At 47.9% G+C, this 19,173-nt stretch overlaps 1 protein-coding gene across 1 annotated transcript in view; it reads left to right on the top strand.

The window, feature by feature from the left end:
* The window catches only part of LOC119160887 (cytochrome P450 3A5), a 101,499-nt gene extending 82,535 nt beyond the window's left edge, over positions 1–18,964 (top strand). Inside the window, exons 3-5 of the mRNA XM_037413157.2 lie at positions 7,352–7,541; positions 13,058–13,272; positions 17,385–18,964. Coding sequence (XP_037269054.1) covers positions 7,352–7,541; positions 13,058–13,272; positions 17,385–18,368 — 1,389 coding nt within the window. The 3' untranslated portion in view covers positions 18,369–18,964. The remainder of the gene's footprint in view (positions 1–7,351; positions 7,542–13,057; positions 13,273–17,384) is intronic.
* Positions 18,965–19,173: the final 209 nt, after the last annotated feature.

Below are 19,173 nucleotides of genomic sequence, written 5' to 3'. Positions count from 1 at the left end.
AAACATTGTAAACATCCGCATATATACGTTTTCCTTGTAAGATTATTGGTGGAGGTGCTGGGTACGCCTACCCGGCTCTCCTGGCAAACCTACACGGAACTTCGGAGTGGTCGCCAGCTTCAATTTTTTCTAATGGCTCAACAGGCAAACCCACAAAAGCAACAGCAGCCGCAGCAGCAGCGGCCTCCTCTGATTCTCCTGCTTCCACGAGACCGCGGAACCTTCTCGGGCACAGGCAAGGACAAGGTGAATGTCGAAGATTGGGTCGCATTGTACGAGCGCGTTAGTGAATAATATAGGTGGGACACCACGTTGATGCTGGCCTACGTGGTATTTTACTTGCGGGATACGGCACTCACCTGGTATGAGATGCATGAGTCGGAGTTGACCAGCTGGGTCATTTGCAAACTGAAGCTTGTCGAGTTGTTCAGCAGGCCATTTGGGCGACAGTTGCCCCCGAGGAAAGACCTGGAATGTCGCGTGCAGACATTGATGGAGTCATATATGTCTTATATACAGGACGTATAGGCCTCTGTCAAAAAGTGGACTAGAACATGAGCAAAACTGAGAAAATTGCCTACACAATGAAAGGAATTGCCGACGACGCTTTTAACCTATTGATCGTTAAAGATTGCGCCACTGTCGACGTGGTTGTGAAGCAATGTCAGCGCTTCGAACACGCCAAGTACCGTCGCATATACCGCCAGTTTGCGCATCGGCCTAATACTGCAGCCACTTCGACGTGCGAAGACAGCCCCAAGTTCACGCAAGCTACATCATCCGAAAATGTGACCTGAATAATTCACCGCGAACTCGAATCCATGGCTCCTGCAGCCGTTACTTCCGACGGCCCTCGAGATAACGCTTCCACCAACTCCCTCATTCAAGCCGTCGTTAACCAAAAAAATAGAAAATCTCGGCATCGCACCTGTTTACGCTGTTCGCACTACCAAGAGTTCAGCTTCAGTTAACGAGAACCCGGTGTACCCTTCACGCTACCCTTCCCGCTACCGGAACCCTTCTGAATGGAGGGCGTCAAATGATCGACCGATCTGCTTTCACTGCTCTCGCGCCGGACACATTGCGCGCTACTGTCGCAATCGTTGGACGTCCAATTCATCCTGGAACACTGGGACATGGCGTCGCTTTGAAGGCGACTCTCGCCAGTTTTTTACACCGCACGATCCCCAGCCTGCTGCTACTAACGTTCAGGGCCGAAAGTTCAGCCGGTCACCATCACCCCAAGGCCGCGATCTCTCTCACAGATTTTTCCTAGACCCAGGTCCCCTGCACGACCTGGGCCCTCAACCTCGGGAAACTAGACTATGCAGCTCCCGGAGGTGACGCTGCATTAACGACCCGGTCTTCAAATCTTCTGTTGACGATTCCTACACGCCGCAATATTTCGGACGTTTTGGTGGATGACGTAATCATTACTACAGCCCTCATAGACACTGGCGCACAAATTTCAGTCCTGAACGCTGGTGTCTCTATTAAACTGCGAAAAGTGATCACGCCTCCTCCTAAGTGTACAGTAATACTTGCCGATGGGAGCACATCTACCGTTCTTGGCATGTGTAGCTGTCACGTGTGTATTGCTGGCCGTCAGATCCTCGTGTTGTTCCCCGTGCTTTAGCAGTGCCCACATGACGTGAATCTCGGTCTCGACTTTCTCTCTGCGTCCTCCGCCCTTATCGACTGCTCGACGGGCCTTCTTAAGCTGGAACTACCTTTAAACGCCGCTGTTGCCCGTGATGCTCAAACTCGCCTTTGTGCATCTGTGTGAGTTCCTGCATCTTGCGCCATAAGCCACGACTTGCGTGCAGCTCATGTGTGATCCGCCTTTGTGTAATGGTGAATATGTCGTTTAACCAATTACAGACGTTGTGCTAAAGCATTTCAATCCTGTTCTCCATACCGTGGTGAGAGCACACCACAGCCAGAACTATTTAAGTCTCTTTTGAATTTTAGTCTCTCCACGCACGTGCTGCCTGCTGGTATTAAACTAGGCGTCATGTCGTCAATGAAAGAGTGTGATATATCTGAACTGTCAGCTGAGCAACCTACTCCGCACGGCAACCTGCTCACTGCGCCGAACCTTTCAAGCATTGACATTGCCGAATTGATAGCGCCAGATCTTTCGCCCTCCAAAGCACAAGACCTCCACCGTCTCATGACATCCTATGCGGACATATTTGATCTTGACAACCGCCCTTTAGACCAGACATCAGTTGTGACCCATCACATCAACACCGCCGATGCCAACCCAATACATCGCCGCCTTTACCGTGTTTCCACTGTAAATGCTCTGTCATCCAGAAAGAGGTCGAGAAAATGCTCGCCAAAGGCCTCGTCGAACACTCATCTAGTCCGTGGGCATTCCCGGTCGTGCTTGTCAAGAAGAAGGACAACACATGACGGTTTTGCGTCGACTATAGACATCTCAACAAGGTCACTAAGAAGAACGTTTACCCCTTACGAAGAATAGATGACGCCCTTGATTGCCTTTATGGCGCAAAGTTTTTCTCGTCCATTGTCCTTTGATCTGGTTATTGGCAGATCGCTGTCGACCCACGGGACCGAGAAAAAACAGCATTTGTAACCCCCGATGGGTTATACCAATTTAAAGTAATGCCGTTTGGGCTTTGTAATGCGCCGGCCACCTTTGAGCGCATGATGGATTCCCTTCTGCGTGGCTTCAAATGGTCCACTTGCTTATGCTACTTAGATGATATAATTGTTTTTTCACCGACGTTCGCAAGCCATCTTGAGCGACTGTCCAGTATTCTCCAAGTATTCCGCAACGCTGGTCTCCAGCTGAACTCCTCCAAATGCCGTTCAGCCGTCGCGAAATAACTGTAATTCGTCACCTCGTTAACGCATCTGGAGTACAGCCCGATCCGGACAAAATTCGCGCAGTGACTCAATTTCCCGTGCCCTCTTCTCCTAAGGATGTCCAGAGCTTCCTTGGTTTGTGCTCCTATTTTCGCCGCTTCATCCGGAATTTCGCCAATATTGCGCAGCCTCTCACCGAGCTTCTTAAATAAGGCGTCCCATTTACTTGGAATTCGCCTCAAAGTGCTGCATTTTCGGCGCTCATTGCAGCCCTCATGACTACGCCAATATTAGCCCACTTCGATCATACCGCATCGACAGAAGTTCGTACTGACGCGAGTGGCCACGGAATTGGTGCTGTTTTAGCTCAGCGCCAGCATGGACGTGACTGCGTCATCGCCTACGCCACCGCCTTTTGTCCCCTGTGAGCAGAACTATTCCAACACCGAAAGAGCTCTTGTTTGAGTTGTCGCTAAATTTCGCCCGTACCCTTTCGGCCGCAGTTTTACTGTTGTAACTGATCAACATGCGCTCTGCTGGCTTTCGTTGCTCAAGGATCCGACGGGACGTCTTGGTCGTTGGTCTCTCCGCCTCCAAGAATAAACCTTCTAGGTCGTGTATAAATCTGGTCACCTCCATCAGGACGCCGACTGCCTGTCACAGTATCCAGTGAATCCGCCAGACGCCACAGAGAGAGCTACTGAGGCTTGCGTCTTATCAATATCAGACTTTCTTGATATCGCTTTTGAGCAACGCCGCAACCCGGATTTACTTCCCATCATAGAGAGGCTGAGTTCCGGTACTCCATCCACTTCTTTGAACTTGTATTTCCTTCATTAAGGGGTTCTCTACCGCCACAACATGCGCCCTAATGGCCCTGACCGCCTTCTCGTCGTTCCTTTCCGATTGCGAGTAGATGTTCTCCGGCAGCTTCACGATGAACCTGCCGCTGGTCACCTGGGAGTCACCCGCACTTATGATCGCGTCCGGCGCCATTTTTTCTAGCCACGCCTATATCGCTCTGTGCAAAAGAATGTCGCCAGCTGTGACCTTTGTCAACGTAGAAAACGACCAACAACGCTTCAAGCTGGTCTTCTTCACCCTATTAAGATCCCTGCTGAGCCACTCTACGCGTATGGCTCGACCTTCTCCAGCCATTTCCCACTTCTGCATCCGGGAACAAACGATTGGCCGTGGTGAACAATTACGCAACACGTTACGCGATCACCCGCGCTCTCCCAAGCAGCTGCGCTACCGATGTCGCCGACTTTCTACTGCATGACATCATTTTGCAACACGGTGCTCCTCGACAGCTCGTTACTGACCAAGGCCGATACTTTATATCTCGCGTCGTCCAGGATATCGTTCGTTCCTGTTCCACGAAACACAAGTTCACAGCGACATACCATCCACAAACTAATGGACTTACAGAGCGCTTGAATGGCACTATCACCAACTGGTTGTCGATGTAGGTTTCTCCAGACCACCGCGACTGGGACGCAATGTTACTTTACGTCATCTTCGCTTACAACTCCTCCAGACATGACACCGCAGGCTATTCCCCGTTCTACCTTCTTTATGGACGTGAACTCTCTCTGCGTCTTGATACACTTCTTCCCGCTGGTTCAAGCTCCCCTGTCACATACGTCCGCGATGCCATAGAACGAGCCGACGCAGCACGACAGATTACCGGAGAATGGCCCATACTTTCTCAAGCCTCACAGAAAGATTGGTACGATGGTCATCACCGTGAAGTTTTGTGTGCACCCGGTTCTCTAGTACTCTTCTGGACGCTACATCGTCACATCAGGAAAGCTCTTATTTCGCCATGGCGGACCATATAAAGTTCTACGCAAGGTCACTAACCTCACCTACAAGATACAGAGAGTCGCCAATGAAGAACACTCAACACAACCACCATCTACTGTTGTGCACGTCGTAAGACTGAAGCCTTATGTGTCACCCAACACTCCGCTTTCGTGACAAGAGCCGGGTCGGGGCTTTAACACCGCGGGGTAGTGGCACAAGGCAGTAGTGTGATTGGGGCACAAAGCGGTAGAGGGCCTCTGCCTGGAAGAAAAGACTACGAAGTGTATAGAGACTGGTTCTACCCTGCCAGTGTGCCAGCCATTGTCGTCGCGTATAAACTTCTTAAATACCTGCAAACATTTCCTGATGATATTCTTACATTTCCTTGTAAGAATATCATCCAATGTTCGAGTACGATAAAATTGAACCTCTGTGCTGAACAATCGTGCGTGTTCCCTTTTCGAGGCCTACCTCAGTGTTAATCGAGTGGCTGAGACACTCGGCTGCTGACCTGCAAGTCACGGGAATGAATCCCGGCCATGGAAGCCGCATTTTCGACGGAGGTGGAAACGCTTGAGGCCCGTGTGCATGTTAAAGGGCCAGTAAACAAGCTCCGACTTTTTTACACTCCTTCCCCCCCCCCCTACAAGCTCGGAAATTCATAGATTAGACAACAGCGATCATGTTTTCTGAATACTACAGCACTGCGCGCCGTGCAGAGCCTCTATTTTGAAAAAAACAAATTCCTGTGCATCTTTCCTACGCCTGACTGACTCCATTGCAGGTGCAGTGACGTCGACTCGGCAATCGGCGACGTCACGTAGCACGCAGCTCGCCGATTGGTCTAAATCAGTTGTGAAAAGCAGTAGTGAAGTCAACGTCAGTTCCTGTCCCCACCTACAGCTACAAAACTCCCTCTTGTTTCTTGGCACTGCGGTGAAAGAACCAGCCCAAGAATAACCTCGCAGTTGTCGCGTGCACGTGTACACTCCTCTTTCAACTACAGCGCCTGTGCGCACGTACGAATGTACTTCGCCCTTGACATGAGCAACAGGGGTAAAAAGCGTTGCTCTGTCGTCTACTACAAATCGAGTGAATGGGCAGCGGAGAAGCATCGGTGCCGGGTTGCTCACGCTGGGGCCCGGCACGCTGCATGGCTGAAGCGAATCAGCCATCCCGCGACGTACGTCGGATCGTTTGTGATCGACACTTCGCACCTTACGCTTACACGATTCACCTTCGGCTGGTGCGTCAAACGGTAAACAAATAACCACGCTTCGCAGCAAGCGGAAGTGCGTTGCGACTGATCGAGTTCACCAATCACGTCAATCGCTGACGTGGTGTCACGTTGCCAAAGTGGGCGGAGTCACGACAATGGGCTACGCCTTAATCTTCATGGGAGAAAGAAGGGGGGGGGGGGGCGAGGCCATGCGAAAAATTGAAACCAGCTTAGACCGATGTTCTTACCCCTTTAACATCCGTAGTATAGCACGTATTCACAAAATTCTTGTGGCAGCATGTTCGCAAAGAAAAACTGCGCATATATCTCTTTAAAAAAATTTTGACTTCAGTGCTCTTTACTGGCCCTTTAAAGGTGTATGTTAAAAAAAAGTCACAGCTTTGCCGGAAAAGCGAAGCAATGAACGCGATCGCAACGAATTCAAAGGCCACGCGCAGAATAGATAGCAGATCGGAAAATGCCCCGCGTTCCTCACGCACAAATGACACACAAAACGTACTCGCAGGTATGGATGCACGCGTATAAGCGTCGAATTTGTTACTTTGATGTGTCTGAAAATCGCGTGCTTTTCGCAAACAGAGACTGAAATGATTGCAGTGACCTCGGTGCACCCGGTAACTACAGCAGAATCGTTAGAGGTAAAGCCCGAGGCCAGCCAAGGTGTATGACCTGCCCCTTCTCGCCACCGCGAGATAAGGGTGCCTGGGGCGGCATCGCTCCCCTTCTCTAAGCCGGGCAAAGTACGCGTAGGAGATTAGAGCGGGCGCCGCCGCGCCATGTGGCGACACAGGCTCATTGCGCCATCTTGCTGGTAATGCTGAAAACAGAATCCCCCGCGCCAAGATTCTTGTTAGCAGCGGTAAGTGTTAGATATAAGTAGCTTGCCGTTTTACCAGTCAAGGGTGTGCTCCAGAGTGGCTCAGTGTTTAACGCTTCGGTGCACGAAATCGACGCATAGGTGGTCGACATTTCCGCAGCCCTCTACTTCGGCTTCTCTCATATTCGTATGGTGGTTTTAGTACGTTAAACCCCAACACTCATTATTATACTTTCTGATGCATAGCTTCTATGCAGACACCACCCGCTTCCCCTTTCAGTCCTCGTGCATACATAAGATGCCTGACTGTAGCATGCCTTGTACTGGCAAGGCCAGTGGTTGTAAACCTAGTGAAGCAACGCCATCTCAAGCGTAGGAGCCCACCCCTACGCGTTAAAAAAGAAGAAAAGAAGACGTCGTATACGCCATTCGTAATCTGAACGCAAACGCGTACGAAGGCACATTAAGGCCTCCAAGATTAGTGAATTATTACTACAAAAGGCGTCAATAGATTTTCATGATATGCCACTTAAATGTTTCAGTTCCGTCAACACTAACTTCGTTGTGGTGTTTTCAACCTATGTCGCGTTAAGCACAAAAACCACTTAACATATGTTGTCTATTTTCACCTGTTTGTTCTTACAACGCAGGTCATGGAGCAGTGGGCCCAAAAGTATGGAAAGATATACGGTTTCTACGAAGGCGAGGTTGCCAAAGTTGTCATTGGCGATATTAATATTGCGAAGGAATGCTTCGTTAAACGAGCCCACGAATTCATCGATCGGCCACCGATGGTAACCGACATCGAATCCATTTTGAACAGCCTCATAGGTCTGAAAGGTAACGTCTTCTATACTGCTCGGACACGCTTTGTATTACGCGAAATATGGGTTGCGAAAACAAGTACCTCAATTGAAATGGGATAAAGCAAACACATACATTTCTTCTTTCGTTCGTCTGCTTGAGTCCGTACCGGCACACCTGCCTTTCGCTAAGTTGAATATCCACCAGTTTCCTGAGCTTCATGATAGAGTAATAATCCTCACTTAGGTAAAAAAAACGAAGTGAGATATTTGCTTTCATGCTTATCCGATGCCAGAATAGTACGCAGCGCCCCTTTTTGCATGCATATACACCTACACAAACGTTTGTCTTGATTGCACCAGGTATCCGATCAAGAGATTGCATACGTAGTGCAATAAAGAGATAGTTGTAAGACAGCAAGCTTTAGTTGATAATTTTAGATAACCTGCACTCTCCGGTTATGTTTCCTATATGACAAAGCGTAACGTTTTAATGATTTCAATACCTTGACTCTCTTCCGACATTTTAACTATCTTCGTTGTTCATTTTTATTTGGCTTCAGATGATCCGAGAATTCTTGTTTTACAGTTTTTTGTTCTTAATGTTTTCTTTTTCCTTCATAAATCCAATTTAGTGCCATTGTACGTGTTGTGCTTCTCACTGAAATGTAAAAAATAAAAGTGAAGAGGTAAAAATTCAGCTTGAAAAGTAGGCACTGCACACTTTGTGGTTGCGTATAAAAAGATTGTGGCATTTGCTATAAATGAGGTGCATGTTTCACTGCTCTGCTGTCGTTTTCTGCAGATACAATTTTAAAGAAGTCTTAGTCTTGTGATAAGTGTGAGGGCGCAGTGCTAAGCATGCCTATACGTATATTGGCTCCTTTAACCGAAAATAAGCAGTTAGCAGTCTGCGCTTCATCGTGTCTCTTAACTGTTTTCTTGCCGCTTGCGCAGCAAGTCTATATTTCAGCATGAACAAACTATTCTGCAATTAAGTATTGTTGAGAGAAATTTTGCTCATATTTTATTTAAATCTGTCCCACAGTTCCACTGACTTGTCATCTATTGACAATAATCTTATAACGGCGTGGTGAAGTGAGCAAATGACCCCAACAGAAAAGGCAACATAAACAAAAGAGCCCCCTCCTCACAGCAAGCAGGAGCTTTCTCGGAGCCACGACGTTAGCTACCTAATAGGGCACAATGCGACACATACTGCCTTCAGCGGTTACTTCTAATTTCTGTGCACTGTCAATGTGTAGTGCGATAATAAACTGCTACTCTAAAAGCCCTAACCGGCTGTGGCTGCCAGTACTTTAGAGCATCATCACAGAAGGTTTGCCACGATGAACATAGGCCAGCGCTTGGGGGTGTAGAAGGGAAGGGGGCAAGGTCGGCCAACAATCTAGTCGCCCTAGTGGGAAGCGGGAGGTGCGAAAAATCAGCCCATACATTGACACAATAGAAAGGGCGGGGCGATGCGACTAACCTTCACCCACCCCTGAACACGCGCCTATGACAGCTAACCTCATGAAGTGAAACTGCGAGTGTAAATAGTGTGACTGTAACGTTCCAGACGATTGAGCAGCTGCCTGGAAAACTGCCTTGGTGAAGAGACTTATGCGGCTTTCCTTAGCTTCATTACAGAAACAGTAAGAATGCAGATTCACTGAGAGAAAGAGAGAGAGAGAGAGAGAGAGAGAAGTAAACGTTTATTTTGAAACAGTGCCCCGAGCAATGCCCGGTGTCACCCTGAGGTGGGGGGGCTCCTTAGTCCAGAAACCCTCTGGCTTCTACTGCCCTCTTGGCCCTGGCGACGAGTTATTGTTGGTCTTCTATGTTCTCGAGGGCGAGCTTCACCTCCCACGTTTCAGTTAGGTATTCTATCATCCGTCCTGCTTCATTATCAGTCATGTTTTGTTGCAAATTACGTCTGGAGATACACTGGCATGCAAGAAGCAAGTGTGCCAGGGTGTCCGGTACGTTGCAAAGCGGGCACATAGAGCTATATCTCGTTGGGTAGAGACAGTGAATTAGGGCCCCATGTGTGTATGTGCTCCTTTGCAGGTGTCTCAGTATTACGCTTTCCTCTTTTGTTAATTTTGGGTGTGGTGGTGGGTATACTCGTCGCTCCAGCCTGTAATGCTGGAGTAACGACGAGTAGGTGTTTTGAACAGCTTCTGATTCTTCAACGACGGGTCGAATGTCCTGTCAGTAGGGCTGACAGCAGGGCAGCCAGGCTGACATGCTCGTGGGCAGCGGTGTGAGCCACTTCATTTCTCTGCAGACCCTCGTGTCCTGGCACCCATAATATACAAGTGTATTGGAGTGGGGTGCTTCGCCGTTTCAAAATATTGATGGCATTGGCTGAGATACAGCTTTTAGCAAAATTCTTGCAGGCTGCTTGCGAGTCGGTGAAAATAACCGCGGCGTCTGTACATGTTGTGGTTGCTAGAGCGATTGCCGATTCTTCTGCGGCGTCTGAATTGAGTGCGTTGACCATGGCCAACGCTAATTCTCGCCCTTGAGAATCTACGACGCTGACAGCGTATGCGTTTTTATGCGGATACTTGGCCGTGTCAGTGTAGCGGGCGTCCAGGTCTTGCTTAAACTTTCGTTCAATAGCGTTAGCTGTAGCCTTGCGTCTACTTTTGTGGAAAGTAGGATGCATGTTGCGTGTAATAGGTGCGATGGACAGCGACTCCCTAACGTACAGCAGGATGCGCTTTTTCCGGTGTGCATCGGCGATGAACGTGTCACTGTAGTTGAGGTACCGGAGCACCGACCTCCCCGTGGGCGTCAGTTTGAGCATCTCCAGCTGACTGTTTCTATGCGTTTCGATGAGCTCTTGCCACGTGTTGTGGACGCCCATCTTTAGGAGACGTGTGGTAGAGGCCATTGGTGGAAGTCCCAAGGCTACTTCAGTGGTTTTTCTTATCATGATATTAGGTTTTTCAATTTTAGCGGTTTTCGAATTCAGGTACGGAGTGCCACACGTATTGCGGCTGGTGAACAGAGCCATCAATAAACGTAGCGTGTCATTCTCTTAGAGTCCGTTTCATTGATTCGCGATCCTCTTGAGGAGGTGCGTGAGTTGTAATAATGTCCGTTGGAGTCTCGGTAGGGTGGCAGCTCCCGATCCATCCTTGTAGATGTTAACCCCAAGTACTCGCAGGGTCTCGACTTTTGGAATTAAGGTCACTTTCAGCGTTACGCTAGGGATGGGCTCGCCGTATAGAGGGGGTCTGCCTCTTGTTCTCGCTTTGAGGACGAGGTGCTCGGATTTCTCGGGGGCACAGCAGAGACCGCAGTTTCTGAGATACCGTTCGTTGGTATCTACGGCGGTTTGTAGGCAGGTCTCTTGTCTCCCAGTGTTCGAAGCCCTGGTCCAGAGAGTGATGTCATCAGAATAGATCGCGTGCCGTAAATCTGGTACTTTGTCAAAAATTTTTCCCAGATTTATCATAGCCACATTGAAAAGTAATGGCGAGATGACCGAACCCTGCAACGTGCCTTTTTTCGGTAGTTGGAAGCTTTTGCTGCGGATGTTGCATATGCTCAGTTGCCGTACGGTCCGTCAGAAAGTTTCTGACATACGCGTAGGTTCTAATGCCGCAGCCAACGCCTTCGAGGTTGTTAAGGATCGCGTCGTGGCTGACGTTATCAAAGGCCGCCTTGACGTTGACTCCTAGTAAGGAGTACTTTCTTCGATGGGTGAGGTGATCAAGGAGGTCTTCTTTGAGTAGCAAAAGCACGTCGTGCGTCGAAAGATGCTGCCTGAAGCCGAACATGATGTCCGGTAGGTGTCCACTGTCTTCCAGGTACTGGGTTAAGCGGTCGTGCACCATATGTTCGAACAGCTTTCCCACTCACAAGGTAAGAGAAATCGGGTGGAGGCTCTCAATGCGGACTGGTTTGTTAGGCTTAGAGTCATTGTGATTTCCGAGTGCTTCCATACTGCAGGTAGCTCTCCTTTATCTCAGCAGTCGTTGCAATATAATATCGGAAAAGAGCCGTGGTGGCCTTGTGCGGTAGGTTGCGCAAGTGCCTGTTGACAATCCTGTCTATTCCAGGGCTGGTATTTCTTGTCAACTTCGTTAGGGCTGTGTGAAGTTCAGCCTGGCTGAAGGGCCGGTCGAGTTCAGTGTTTGGCGCACCAGCGTATTCTTTGGTGTGAACTGAAGCCCGAGTGGGTGCATCGCCACAGAGATTCTTTTGTATTTCTTTTAGGAGTTGTTCTTCTGTACCGGCGTAGTTTCGAATAAGACTCTGAAGGTGCTGCTTCTGTGCTGCTTTGGGGGGTTGCGTGGCCAGAAGTGTGCGTAGCATATGTTAGGTCTTCTTGCTGCTCAGAGTCCCCTGCAGCTTGTCACAGAAAGCGTGCCAGTTCTGCCTGGCCAAGTGGCTCGCATAATTTTGAGATTGCTTGGTGAGGAGAGAAATGCATTTCCGTAACTTTCTGTTAAATTTTTGCTGCTTCCTCCGTTTTAGAAGTCCTCTTCTAGCCTCCCAAAGGTGGAGGAGATGTGTTTCGATGGCGGGTGCACCAACGTTAGGCTGTATGTCTTTAGTGTAGCGTTCGGCTATCTTAAGCACATTCTTAAACCAGTCTTCAAAGTCGATTATGGTGGTTTCAACGTCGAGGTCATTCCTATAGGATTGCCATTCCATTAACCACGTTATTCTAGTCTTGGTCGGTTTACGAGTGTGCACTACGAAGAGTTGGATGATGATTCACTGAAACACAAAAAATAAAAATATATGGAGAGAAAACAGACGTATCATGTTAGGTTTGCCGTATTAATCCAGAATTTTTGTGTGTGTCTGTGTGTGAGAAGCGCTGAATAGAGCGCCTGTGCTACCTCGAGATTTTTTAGGCCCATACTGAGGATTCACTAAATTCGAGGAGCCTTTGCAGTCAATGACGATTTCTTCAATGCCAAACAATCCTCATGGATCAGTTCCAGTCGAGGTCCGAGTCGAGGAGCGCTTGTGAACACGGGCCTAAATACTCTAGGAAAAAAAAACTTGGAAATAATGAGCGGTTTCACTGGAAGGCCATGTTTATGTGACCAGTATGTTTGGAGAGTACATTGAAGTGGGTAATCTTGGAAGATCTGCTATACGCTTGGCACTCAATTTGACGCTCGTATTCGTGTGCTTTTTATATGCTTTTTTCGTGTCCCCACATGCCTTAAGTATAAAATTATTGAAAAGATTTCGTCAAATTAGTTGGTCTCTCAGTGATGAAGTTTACAGTCATGTTGAATGCACCATATTGGCCATACGTGTCGTATAGTATAGGGCCTCTGATACTACCCCATTTTGAACGAAAACTCTGAGAGGAAGGTACATATTTGGTGTTCGACCGTCCCGTTCTGCCCTGAGTACCGTCGCATCACGAGATTAGCTTCAATAGCAACCTAAGTTTGTATATTTTAGCCTGCGCTAAACGCACATTGCATCGTGCATAGTATACTTGCAGTAACACGGCAAGAACAGCGTAGATACTGGTCTCTTACCCATGCTTTCTTTATTTCTATTTTTCAGGGGATGAATGGAAGACGGTGCGAAATCTACTCAATCCTAGTTTCACTTCAGCAAAGATGAAGCTAATGCTAGGCATTATACATCATTGTTCAGACACGCTGCTGGAAATCCTTGGTGAGCAAGTGCCCCCACACAGACGCACGGCTGTAAATCTCTCCAAGCTGTCTCAAGGTGTCTCAATGGACGTCATTACCAAGTGCTCTCTTGGATGGCAGGTACTAAAGTACAATTACTTGAATATCTTACGAACCCGCCATGGCGTTTTAGTAGCTAAGCGGCTGCTGACCCACGGCTGCTGACCAGCGGGTCGCGGGATTGAATTCCGGCCGCGGCGACTGCATTTTAGGTAGAGGAGAGGGTGCTTCAGGCACGTGTGCTTAGATGTAGGGGCCTTTTAAATATACCCAGGTGGTCCACATTTCCAAGCCATACACTGCGGCGTTTCTCATAAATATATAGTGGTTTTGGGACGTTAAACCGAGACAATTATTATTATAATATTCAATAGCGTAAGTGTGAACTGAAGACAGAGATTGTTCTCTGCTGGAAGCCTCACTGCTGTTAGTTTTGAACGTTTGATGCAGCAATGACTACCACAGTGTTGTCGAACGGAAGTGGAGAGGAGTATATAGAGGAGGATTCGAGGATGATATTTGGTCCATATTGAGCTTACTAACAGCTCTTTGTCAACTCTAGAGTTGCGGCGATCACTGCTATAAAAGTAATATTTTTTGCATGTATAAAAATATGAAAGTGCCATCAAACAGGCCGCCAAGCTCGAATTGGCCGTCAATCCCTATGTGGAACTAGCCGTATAGCACAGGATCTGCGTATTCTCTGGACCTAAATGAAGTTTTCATCACCATTACCTACCTTACAAGAAGCTTAGATGCCTATTCTGTGTCGTACTTGACTGTAGTAATTTCGGAAACTGGGCTAGTTAGAACCAGGGCTGGACAGTACTGAACATACCTGTTTCTTAGATGCAATATCAGTTTTTTTGAGGGTATGCTGTGTCTATATAGACGTCTCGCAAGAGGAGTACCTGTATCTGCATTTACCGATAAATTCGTGTATCGGTAAATGTCGCGTATTTTAAAGGGCTCCTAAACCACCTACAATATATATATTTTTTTCAAGCATTTCAAACTAACGTTCGCATTGTGTGCAGAATGGCGTCCCGATCAACGATTTTATACGTGGCTGCGCTACAAGCCGCCGGCGCACCACAAACTCCAAGGAACGATTCCTCCTCCTTTCCGGGCCTTTCAGGCCTCAACGTGACTCGCCGTGCTACATCTCTGACATGCCGAGCCAAATATGCCAAATATGCTCTGATTGGTCGAGCGAGAGCTTATGACTTCCGGTCAGTCTGCAAGCAGCTTTTGTGTTGCCCGCGTGCGTGCAACACGTGCAAGGCACGGTGTGTCCCCGTATGAATCCATCGCATTGGCGATCCTTTGAAGGCGTGCGACAACGCAGGGTTCATACCGGCACAATTACGGCAGCCACGGTTCCCCAACAAGCACGCAGCTACAACACAACTGACGGAGAGTTGACGGCCGGAGTCGCGGCAGGCGGAAGTAGACGGTGTTTTAAGCAGCGCACCAGCGATGACGTATCCCTCGCGAAACTGAGAGGGAAAAGAGAGGGGTGCTCGGCGAGAGGGAAATGCGGCGTGGAAAAGGATACCAGCGGAGGGAAGCGCAGGAAAGAGTGAAAGGTGTGGTCATAACGGTTTCGATAATAAAACGCGTCTACTACCCCTGTCACACGGCCACCACTAAACTCCGTTGAACAGCGTCAACGTAAATCTCCCCTTGTGGGTTCGACGGAGAAGGAGTTGTGGCAGTGTCCCACGGCAATGACAAGGTTGTAACAGTTGCCGCGAGGAAGCTCAGCTCGCGCTGTTTTATTTTCGGAAAAGTATTCAAATTTCATCTCTATTATTTTTTATTAATTCTCGTTATGCAATTTTTACAAAAAAGCACTATTAGGTATGTAAGAGGCTAACAAACCATTAAAAATCATTCCAAATTAAAACGAATTTGCTAAATGTAGCGTTGCTGCCAGTGACGCTGGCCAGATTGTGCTTTTAGTTGTTTTGTTGCCTGTCTTCATGCCGGTGTACGAAAGTTCTTGTACTTCCTTGCCTCGTGAGCGCACATTATGTGTTCTTCAGCCATGAGTGACACAGCGATGACTACAACCACATGCGTGGACGAAATATTTTTTGGCGCCGGCTGGCTCGACTAGTGAGGCACGGAGTGTAGGGCATCGGTGTTGAGAGTTAGTGAAATCTGGCGGGCGTAAATATATGTAAACAAACACGCGTTCTGAATGAGCACTACAACGGAAGAACTTTTACTATTGCCAAAGCGTATTATTGTTTTGACTGTGGCCACTTAGTGCTCGAAATTTTTCTCTGACCTCTAGACTGCTGGGAACGCGAGTACCTCGTTTCGCTGCAAAGGAAGATCGCTGAACGTCCTTTGCGAAATGCTCAGTTTACCTTCGTTTGTGTAAGGGTGGGCGTGTGACACGAACCGCATCTTCGTGGCCGTAAGGACGAGGAAGTTAAACGGCTTTCACGGGTGCCCGTGTGACAGTGGTATAACTCCGCTATAGCTGCACCGTTTCAAAAAATTCTGATGGCTCCATTTTCGTCGTACATTCGTGCACAATTTCCCCACCACAACGGAATTTCGACCTGTGGGTGGTTTACGGGCCCTTTAAGGTACAATATAGTGCTATAGGAGAGACACTGAGTGAAACAAAAAGTGGTCCCTGGGCTCCACTTTTCAAGCCTGTACAACTGCCACGAAGCCACCCGAATAAAAGTAATGAAAATGAAGTTGTTTTATCTTTCCGCCTGGATCTTATGGGAAGGCCCGCGATAAGGTCTGCGCGGCCCAATTCGTGGAGTAGAGTGGCGCGGTGGCGCTCGAACAATCTCGACAGAAACAAGCATGCGAACCTCTACACGCAGCCGACCTTTTGCTCTCCCGATATTTTAGTTGTTGTTACTTTTGTCAGCGCCTTGACCTGTCATTGGTTCTCGCTGCTGGGGACTAGTTGGTGCATTTATAGTAATCAACTTTGTGCCAAAATAAAGTGCACACTGAAAAAAAAAATCATAGACAGGACAGGCGCTCATTTACAACTTTTTATTCCCTTACCAATACAGGATTTAAACTGATTAATGCGTGATTAGCTTAGTGCATGTTCTTTTTCTGCTTCAATAACTCCACAACCAATCTGCTCGCGTGTTGCGGATCCGTCAATCTAAAATTCTGCGAAACATCGGTGTGTTCTAAGGCCAAAGCACCTTAGGGTGTCGGCGTGCATCGTCATTGTGACGTTTGACTTGTTTAAGCACCAAAGAGAGTGCCACCGCCAAGAACAGTGACTATGGAGGTGCTCGTTCCACAGTGAACGTTACACTACCAGCTCGCACCCTCGGCCATGAGAGAAAACGCCGACAGAGGCAGCGTCTGCTGCAAGTTTCTTGGTTCAAAAAAACAGACTGCCCATGCTTCTGTTCACCATCCATCACATATATGTAAGCACTGCATCACGACTTGCAGTGTAGTGCTGGTAGAGAGATTCCCCTGGTGCGTTGCTGAACAATAAATATCCGTAGCACGCGCATTAACTAAAAGCGAACTGCATACTTCGCCCCTCCCCATTTTTTGTCTTCTTTAACTTGACGCGACACCCACTACACTTTCATGGATGCTGAGAAATTGCTCTGCAGTGGCCACACATTTTTCCTCATTAAAAGCCCCAAGCCCAACTCCCACGTTTCAGGGAACCATTTGTAATAAAGTGAATGGACAATAATCAGCAGTGCATGCTTTACCAGTTTCTCTTGCACTGCAAAAAAAAAAGAAAGAAAACAACTTGGCGCCTTCTCACTTTTTGAGTAGCTCTGCTAGTCCGACTTCACTAAGGAGAATATACGTGTGTAACTGTAAACACAACTAGCAATCCTACTTTCTAAGAAGCGCAGCCACTACAACAAAGAACACACAACACAAGCGCTTGTGTTGTGTGTTCTTTGTTATAGTGGCTGCGCTTCTTAGCAAGATGGATCCTTACCAACTGGCCCGATACAATTGTTTATTGAGTAGCAATCCTAGGAACCATTTGGGCTAAGAAAGTGAACCGTGAGCTTCACTCACTATTCTCTGCGTGAGGAAGACATATTGTGGCGGCAAACGAACACCTATAACTTCCTATCCCCTTAAATTAGGTTGTCATTAGCTTGAATTGATACTCCTTCCCGTAACGCGTGTAATAATTTATTTTCTTCCTTTCTTTGCAGTCTGACTGCCAGAAGAACGTGGATGATCCCGTCATCAGCACAATCCGAAAGATACTGTTGAATTCAGGGAACGCCATCAATGACGTGTGCATACTTGTGCCTTCACTCGGTACCATTATGTCATACATATTTCCACTGCTCAGCTACGGGAGGCTGTTCACGAGCATGCAGGACAACCTGCATCAAGTGTTGCAAGTGCGCAAGCAGGGAACACCTGCGGTAGCGGACATTGTTCAGCTGATGGTTGAGGCCCAGAAGAATGCCGCTAGCGACAATGAGGGGCACAATGAAACAGTGACGTCAGCAGTGAGCGACATTAGGCCCAAGACCAGCTTCATCAAGGACACGCACATTGTGTCTAATTGCTTCGTCTTTCTGGTTGCCGGTTACGAGACAACTGCCAGCACGTTAGCGTTCACACTCTACGAGTTAGCTCGACACCCCGAAGAGCAGCGCCGGCTTCACGATGAACTGATGTCTTTCTTCCCGGACAAAGATGTACTCAGCTACGAAGATTTGCACGCACTCAAGCGATTTGACGCGGTGATCCGAGAATGTCTGCGTCTCTACCCGCCTTTGGTGCTAGTTACGTCGCGCATATGCACCAAAGACACTCGGCTGACAAGCGGCCACGTCATTCCGAAAGGTTCACACATAATCTTGCCGACGTGGAATGTTCTTCACGACGCCGATCTGTGGAGTGACCCTTACGACTTCAATCCGGACAGGTTCAGCGAGCGTCTCGATGGGGAGCGCCTCGCGGCGTCCACCGTTTCGTTCGGCTTTGGACCGCGTGAATGCATCGGTAAGCGCCTCGCTCTGCTCGAACTCAAGGCTGTCCTCTCTAAACTCGTCAGAAAGTACAAATTCAGCGTATGCGATGAAACACAAATTCCCATGAAAGTAAAGGTTCCCCTCATCAACGTCTTTCCTGAACGTGAGATTGTGCTTGGCGTCGAGGTACGCTGTGCACGAAATGCGTAGGCCAACAGCCAGCCTGTTGTACGCGGGCAGCGCAAACATTTTACAGGAAGAGCCCTCGTACGCCTTTTTCACCCCTCAAGGCATTCATGCACTAAACTTCAGGCATCTTCAGGTACTATTGCCTCACAAACTTTTTCGTTAACCATCATGAGCACTTTTCTAAATTCATGGTCAGTTTGACTAATGTTTCCTTTGCTCGGCTTGGTTCGACCTCACAAAACTCCTCGGATATAAACGCTGTCTACGTCTTGACGTGCGAGCTGTAATAAAAACTTGAATGTAGGCGTCTACAGAAATTTAAACACACACTAAGGTGCACCAGTGACAGCTGTTCAGAATAACAAAAACCAAACAAGAGGCCTTGAATGATCACCAGCTTCATTGTGGTGGCTGGTCATGAAAATGAACCCGCATCATAACTAGCGACCATACTTCACCACCATTTACTTCCATAATTCTAATTTTTTTTAGCTTCTCAGGCTTTTCACACTCATCTTACATATTTTACATCATCCTTCTGTGTGACGTTGGTAGAGGAAATGCTCCTGTTTCCGTTGATGAATGTACAGTAAAATAAAAATGGTGAGTTGAAATAATGCATTTGGTACTCATTTATGCGTATTTACACACTGATTAAAACTACAAATGATGACAACAACATAAGAAACGACAGCAAATAAAAAAATAAGCGTTTAGGGAGGTTCATTTTAATTTGCTCAGATATACATGCTGCTTGGCAACAACGGATGAAAGAACATACGTAGTTGCGGCGCTAAAAACAGACAGACCTGGCGGAACGCACACC

This window comes from Rhipicephalus microplus, chromosome X, assembly GCF_043290135.1.
Source record: "Rhipicephalus microplus isolate Deutch F79 chromosome X, USDA_Rmic, whole genome shotgun sequence".
Lineage (NCBI taxonomy): Eukaryota > Metazoa > Arthropoda > Arachnida > Ixodida > Ixodidae > Rhipicephalus > Rhipicephalus microplus.
Note: the sequence above shows the minus strand (reverse complement) of the source record. Positions and strands in the feature narration are given on the sequence as shown.